This window comes from Hibiscus syriacus, unplaced genomic scaffold (assembly GCF_006381635.1).
Source record: "Hibiscus syriacus cultivar Baekdansim isolate YM2019G1 unplaced genomic scaffold, ASM638163v2 tig00112980_pilon, whole genome shotgun sequence".
In the NCBI taxonomy this organism is placed as follows: domain Eukaryota; kingdom Viridiplantae; phylum Streptophyta; class Magnoliopsida; order Malvales; family Malvaceae; genus Hibiscus; species Hibiscus syriacus.
Genome location: NW_024063430.1, coordinates 239944 through 247009, shown reverse-complemented (window position 1 = coordinate 247009; position 7066 = coordinate 239944). Strand labels below are relative to the sequence as shown.

Sequence of the window (7066 nt, the reverse complement as noted above, 5' to 3'; positions counted from 1 at the left end):
GTAACCTTCTGTTTCAGTCTGCGGTCCCAAGGAAATGTTCAACCTTTCTTGTCGGTTACTTTGCTGCTCTGGCGGGATCCAAAGTCTCAAACCGGTTTTACACATCCATCCGAGGCTCATGAAAAAGAACAATACGTTTCATATTGCATAGTCCGAATGGAAAGGGAAGGGAATTGCTTCTTCTTATTAAATCTGTATGTCTTCTTTGACTACAACCAAACTACACAATTCATTAAGTCCGAATGGAAAGGGAAGGGAATTGCTTCTTCTTATTAAATCTGTATGTCTTCTTTGACTACAACCAAACTACACAATTCATTAAGTCCGAATGGAAATGGTTATATATATCTATCTATCTAATGATAATAACTATAGTTTCTAGTTCTACAAATGGGTTAGTGATAATTGAAAATTGGAATCTTTCACTTTCTCCATGCATAAACGACCAAGGAGAAGCCAGTGGGAGCACTTAAACCACTCTCCTCCACGCTTGCCCACTCCATCACCGACGAGCTAGATCCCGATGAAGCCGACGACATCGATATCGAAGACGACGATGAGCTTCTAGCAGTCCTCAATAAGCTTCTCCTCCTCTTTCTCAATTCAATGCCATTATTGCCAACACTACTACAACTTTGTTGCCACAAAACGACACCCTTCTTTACATCCTTTTCCTGCCGATGATGATCACCTTCCACGATCTCAGAGCCTTCTTTCACGAACTTTAACACGAAAACCGCCTGCCCATTGCTCAAATCCTTATCGAACAGCCAATTATAAACGTCCCACGAGACTTGTATCGAAACCCCATCAACTTCGATCCTCTCATTGCCTCTAAATTTCCATTTAAGCCGCTTTATTTGCAGTACCCTTTCGTTATCGACGCTGAAACAGAGCTTCGCATCGTCGTTTACCTGACAATCAATCGAAATCTCCCTCTCTTTGCCTCCGGATCTTAACTTTGTATTGTACACTTGGTTGCCAAATACATGCTCTCTTCTCGAAACATGACCTTGGCTTCTCCTACACCTTTTAGCTCTAGTTCTGGAATAAGCTTCTTTGATAGCATCACCAACAAGAAGCATCATTTCGCCATCAACAACAGCAGCAACAAAGAACCCGGATTCGGGCTCAGGCCCGGATCCGAACTTTGCCCGGGAAAAGTCCCAGAATACCTTAACGTTAGGGACTGATGAACAGCTGAGCTTTTTACAACCATTTTTCTTCCAAAAAGAAAAAGAATCGAAATTGAGAAGAAAATGGAGGGTGGAGTTGGAAAGGGAGGGATGAATAGAGAGAGGAGAAGAGGGAGAGCAGTGGGAGGAAGGGTGGAGTTGGAGGCGGAGGGAGTGGCCGAGGAAGGTGCAGGACCAGGTAAGGGAAAACAGGCCTAGCTTTGTGTTGTAGAGACTTGTGGCGGCGAAGTTAATTTTACCTGACTTTTGCAGCGGAGAAACCGGCGTCTGATGGTCGTCTGCGGTGGCGGAACGGCCGAAGCAAGAAGGGAAGGATGAGAAACGGTGGCAGCGCTGGGGGGACATTACTTAATTTGGTTGCCTGTGATTATAATAAAGGGAATTCGGGATTTATTAGAATCAAAGATCGGTACAAGACAAAACAAGGAAACTTTCTTTCTTTTCCTGCCTGAAAATTGACTGACGTCTTTAAAATATTAATTTCTTATTATCGAAATTTTAATCACAAAGCTGTTGATTATATTTTTAACAGCTTACTCTTTAACAAATTTAAAATAATTTATATTTATCTTAATTATATTTTTTACTAATCTAATTGTTAATTTAAATCAAATATGAATATACATTTAAATTAACATTAATTGATCTAATAAATAAAGTGTTTAATATTATCTCTTTATAATATTTGATTTAAATTAATTATCAATAAATTCATTGTTTATTTTTACGTAAAAAGATTAAAATTTATTTTAAAAATAAATCTCTTAAATCCTATGATAAATTACATTACATGATTGTATTTTTCATTATACTATTTCTTAAATATCAATAAATATTATAAATGAGTCTTTCATTTATTAATAAAACTACAAATAAGTCACCTAGTGTAAAAAAATGTAGAAACTAGGTTTTTCCCCCAACAAGACAAATAGTTTTATTAATTAGCCCAATAGGATACATAAAAATTTATTTTGGGATCTACGATATTTGATACAGTATTTAAGTAACTCGTCAATTCGAAGTGACGAGTTTTATCAATTAGTGTACATAACAATCAAACGATCGATAGTGCAACACATTATATAATTATCAATTAATTGAGTAATTTGATTAAAACTTTCCAAAATTCAATACTATTAACAAATGAAATATCTCGCATCATACAATCATTTAGTATCTAATGGTTTGTTCATTATAATCGATCAATAGTGTGATTATGATTTGATCGATTAATACCATACAAAGCTACTCATTTTCAATAAAAAAAATTAATTATGTGATGCATTTGTAACTTTACAAAAATTAGGTGCCCCATTTACTGTCTTGCTACTAATTGAGTGACTTTTGGTGTAATCAGGGATGGGGGAATTAAAACCAAGCTTTCTTTACATCTGCCATTTTCAACGACAGATGTATACACACAAAAAAAAACAGAGTTCACATTATATTACTAATATTATCAATTTTTTAATCCTTAAACTAATATTTTTTTACTGAACAAGAGTCAAATGAGCTAATGATTACAGATATTGTCTTGCAGTTACCTCATATTAATAATAAAAAACCACTTTTTCGGTCCAAAATCACAAGTAATTAATAAAATTATGGTTTCTTGAGCTTTGACCAAAGCTATTGAAACCAAAATGTGATTTCCTTAGATAATTTTGTTATTTTAAGAGGACCATTTACCTTTAAAAGTAAAATCAGATGCTGCCATGCATACATGGAGGGATGGGCATAGCTGTGTCTACTTTTATTAGAAGCACATTTTTAATGTATCATGGAAAGTATTCATCACGTGTTGGAAGAATGATCGAGCTGCAGACTAACGCGCATGACATACTGCATGGTGTGCATGGAGAAGGTTCAAGAAGCTTGAAGTTAAGCTTATAGTTGATGGTGTATGTTGTGTTGCAGGCAATCAGAACCATAGGTTGTTAGGCTATTGTTACACGGTTATATTTGTCAAAGTTTGTTAAGAAGGTTGCTTCTTGGTTCAACAACCGAGTGCTATATAAATCATGTACTTCTTCACTGGTTAATAAATGAAATCGCAGTAATTGTTTTGAAATAACTCTTATTTCTCAAAATGGTATCTTTCGCTAAGGGTCATGGGGCTCCTATGCTTGTTGCTGCTTAATTCATTATTTTCCTGTTGGGTATCATGTTTACCAATAAAAAGGTTAATGTGGTGCTAGACGAGACAAACTACTTGCTATGGAGGTAGTAGGTTCTGCTTACGGTGCGTAGTCATCGTTTGGAGCGGCTCCTCAATGGCACGATGCATGTTCCATATGAGTTTACTGTCAATGTTGAAGGTATGTCAGTCGTTAACGAGGCGTTTGAGGATTATATGGCACATGATAGTGCTCTTGCCTCGTGGCTCTTATCGACGATTAGTGCTCCCCTTCTGCCACAGTTTGTTGGAGATAAGACTGCAACAGTTGTGTGGAGTATAGTTGTTCAGTTCTTTGTTAATAAATCCACAACTACATTGATGAACTTGCATTATAACCTGCAAACACTGAGGAAGGGTGATGATTCCATGCGTGTGTACCTCACTTGAATCAAAGAGGTCTGTGATGCACTTGCATCATGTGGCAGCCCAGTTTCGTAGGTAGAGCATGTGGTTAGTATTCTGAAAGGATTGCCAAGAGAATACCAATCCTTTATGGGTGTCATAACATCGAGCCCTGACACACTTTCACTTGATAGAATATATTCCATGCTGGTTAATGCAGAGACACAACTGGATGGCTTTGATTCACAACCTTTGAATCTTTCTATGAGTGCTAATGTGGCTCAAGGACAAATTCATGGTAGATCTACTGGATCTAAAACTTCTCATGAATTCAAACAGCAGTTATCAACAATGTGTGGTGGTCGAGCTGGTGGTAGAGGTCGTGCACGACTTCAATGTCAGTTATGTGGTAAGGTTGGTCATTCGGTTGATCGATGCTGGTACAGGTTTGACTGTGACTTTGCAGGAATTCTTGCCACTAATGCTCGTACACAATACAAAGATGAGTCGAGTAGTGTTAATTTTGTTAACCTTGATAGTGTTGCTTGTACGTGTTGTGCTAGTAAGACTGGAGCTAGTTCAGTGCCTACACAGGGTGTTGCTGCTCCTTCTACAAGTGTGAAATCATCTCGTGCTCAGTGGATCATGGACTCGGGTGGGACGCACCATGTCACTTCTGATGTTTCTCACATCAACCACCCCACTGATCTTGATGGACCAAGTAATCTTGTGGTTGGAAATGGTTCCTCTCTTAATGTTCAATCTGTAGGTCGATCTATCTTAAGGTCGTCTTCTCAAACCTTGCTACTTACTGATCTGTTGCATGTTCCTAAAATCACTAAACACCTTCTCTCTGTGTCAAAGCTTGATAAGGATAATCACATCTTCTTCGAGTTTCATGCTGATACCTGTTGTGTTTGAGATGAAGTAACAGGCAATATACTTCTTCAATGAAGGCATAAAGGAGGACTTTATACTTTTACCTTGGATAGTCAGCTGAGTGCTTGTAATAATGCTAAGGCTTATTCAGTTCATAGTCATTGTAACTCGTTTGAGCTTTGGCATAAGAGATTAGGTCATCTAGCTTTTTTGACTTTGAAATTGGTTTGTAATTCCATTGTTGTTAACATTTCAAATAATTCAAATCAGTTGTGTGTTGCTTGTTGTTTGGGTAAAAGCCATAAGCTGTCTTTTGTTGACTCAACCACAGTGTATGATGAGCCATTTTAACTTGTCTTCACAGATCTATGGGGGCCTTCACCATAGCCCTTAGCTGGTTTTTGGTATTACATCTCATTTGTAGATGTGTGTACCAGGCATACGTGGGTATACTTGTTGAAGAATAAGTCACATGCTATAGTTGCCTTTAGGTTGTTCAAGAGCATGGTCGAGACCCAATTCTCACTGTCAATCAAAGTCGTACAAAGTGATTGGGGTGGTGAATATAGGAATTGGACAGATGAGTTAGTTCATGCAGGAGTCTTTCATAGAGTCATTTGTCCTCATTCATCTGAGCAAAATGGAGTCGTTAAGCGTAAGCATAGACATCTAATTGAGTTGGCACTTGTGGTGCTGGCACAAGCCTCTTTTCCAATCAAGTTCTGGTCCTATGCAGTAACCACAACAATATACTTGGTAAACAGACTGCCAACTAAGGTGTTGAATAATATTTCTCCTTTTGAGAAGTTATATAACAAGAAACCCGACTTGTAACATCCTCAATATCGGGATAGTAACTAGATTAAAAATTTTCAAAAATTGGTGATTAAAGTAGGATAATTGAATAGTTCAATGATTTATTGGAAATATATGATGTAGGTTATTTAGTACTTATGGAATGAATTAAAGGGTAAAATGGTTAATTGATAAGTAAGATTTTTATTCTTCCTTTATAAGAAAAGGGAACCACGTGGAAAGGGAGAGATTTATCCATAGTTCTCTTCTTCTCCTTTATTCTTCTTCACGTGGAAAGGGAGAGATTTATCTATAGTTCTCTTCTTCTCCTTTATTCTTCTTCACGTGGAAGCCAAGAGAAAAGGTAAGTTTGATTTAGCTGTTGATTTCTTGAATTTTTAAGTTGGATTTGAGTCTTTGGGGGTTATATAAGCTTAAGGAAAACTTATATAAGTTTAAAACACCAAGAAGAGAGAATTAGAAAGGAATTTCTATTAAGAGTTTATAAATGAACTTTTATTATAAAAAGGTTTTTGAAGTTCTAAGGATGAATTTGACTTGTCAAGGGTCTAATTAAGAAGTTAGAAGCAATAGAATTGAATTTGGAACATGTTGAAAGTTTAGTGTAATTCTTGAATTACATATGGAGAATAGGATTTTGATGTTAAAGAGGTGATTAATGAATACAAATGAGTTTGAATATGAGTATGTAAGTTAATAATAAGAAAGGGGATGGTATATGAAGAAATTAAGCTGAAAAGAGTGGATTTTCGGGCATTAATTGGAATTCTGGGCTAGTGTGCATCGGTACACATTCATCATGTACTGATGCATCAAGGGTAAATTTCCAGAAATTATTCAGTGTGTATCGATGCACAGGAAGTGCATCGATGCACCCCTTAAAAATGGAAACATCGAATGCAATTAGTGCATCGATGCATAAGGAGTGCATCGATGCATAAGGAGTGCATCGATGCACATGTTAAGGGATGCATCGATACACTGTAGAATGTATCGATGCACTTCAAGGGGAAATAAAAATAAACCTTTCTTTTAGTCTAAGAAATGATAGATTAGAGTATATTAATTGGATACTAATATGTATAAATGTATGATTATGTAGATATCGAACACGAACAAGTTCCGGTATGATCATCAAGTTAAGATTCAATCGAAAGAAAGGAAATCATAAAAGGGGATTGAAACTTAGTGAGGCCAAGGTGAGTGCATATTCGATAGTATATGATGGTTGATGGAAATAAGACTTACGACAAGTCTATTTCCTATAGTGTTGCGTATGAATTTATGAATAGTAACTTGTGTTTAATATGAGTGTGTGTATGCTTGTTTATATGAATTGATTTGTTCTTGTATGTGCTATATGATTTCTTTACAGACACTATTAAGTGATGATAAGAGAATATAAAATAAGTTAAGAAATTAAATGATTATAAAGGATAAGTTAAGTGATAAGATCTATGTGAATATGAAAATCTATGTGTATATGTGATATATATGATATACAAGAACATATGTGAACAAGAGATGAAAATGATATACATGTTATATGAACACATGGGAAGTGTTATAAGATAAGTGACATATGAATATGAAATCATATGAACAGTGATATGTACATGTGAATATGTGACATGATAGATTGTTAATGCCCATG

The 7066-nt window shown here is 36.1% G+C and overlaps 1 protein-coding gene across 1 annotated transcript; it reads right to left on the bottom strand.

Moving 5' to 3' along the window:
* Window positions 1–245: 245 nt before the first annotated feature.
* Window positions 246–1578, bottom strand: LOC120184953. The gene has a single exon (XM_039189293.1). It carries the CDS (start codon window positions 1539–1541, stop codon window positions 423–425), a length of 1119 nt encoding a protein of 372 aa, XP_039045224.1. The 5' UTR covers window positions 1542–1578; the 3' UTR covers window positions 246–422.
* Between the last annotated feature and the right edge of the window lie 5488 nt (window positions 1579–7066).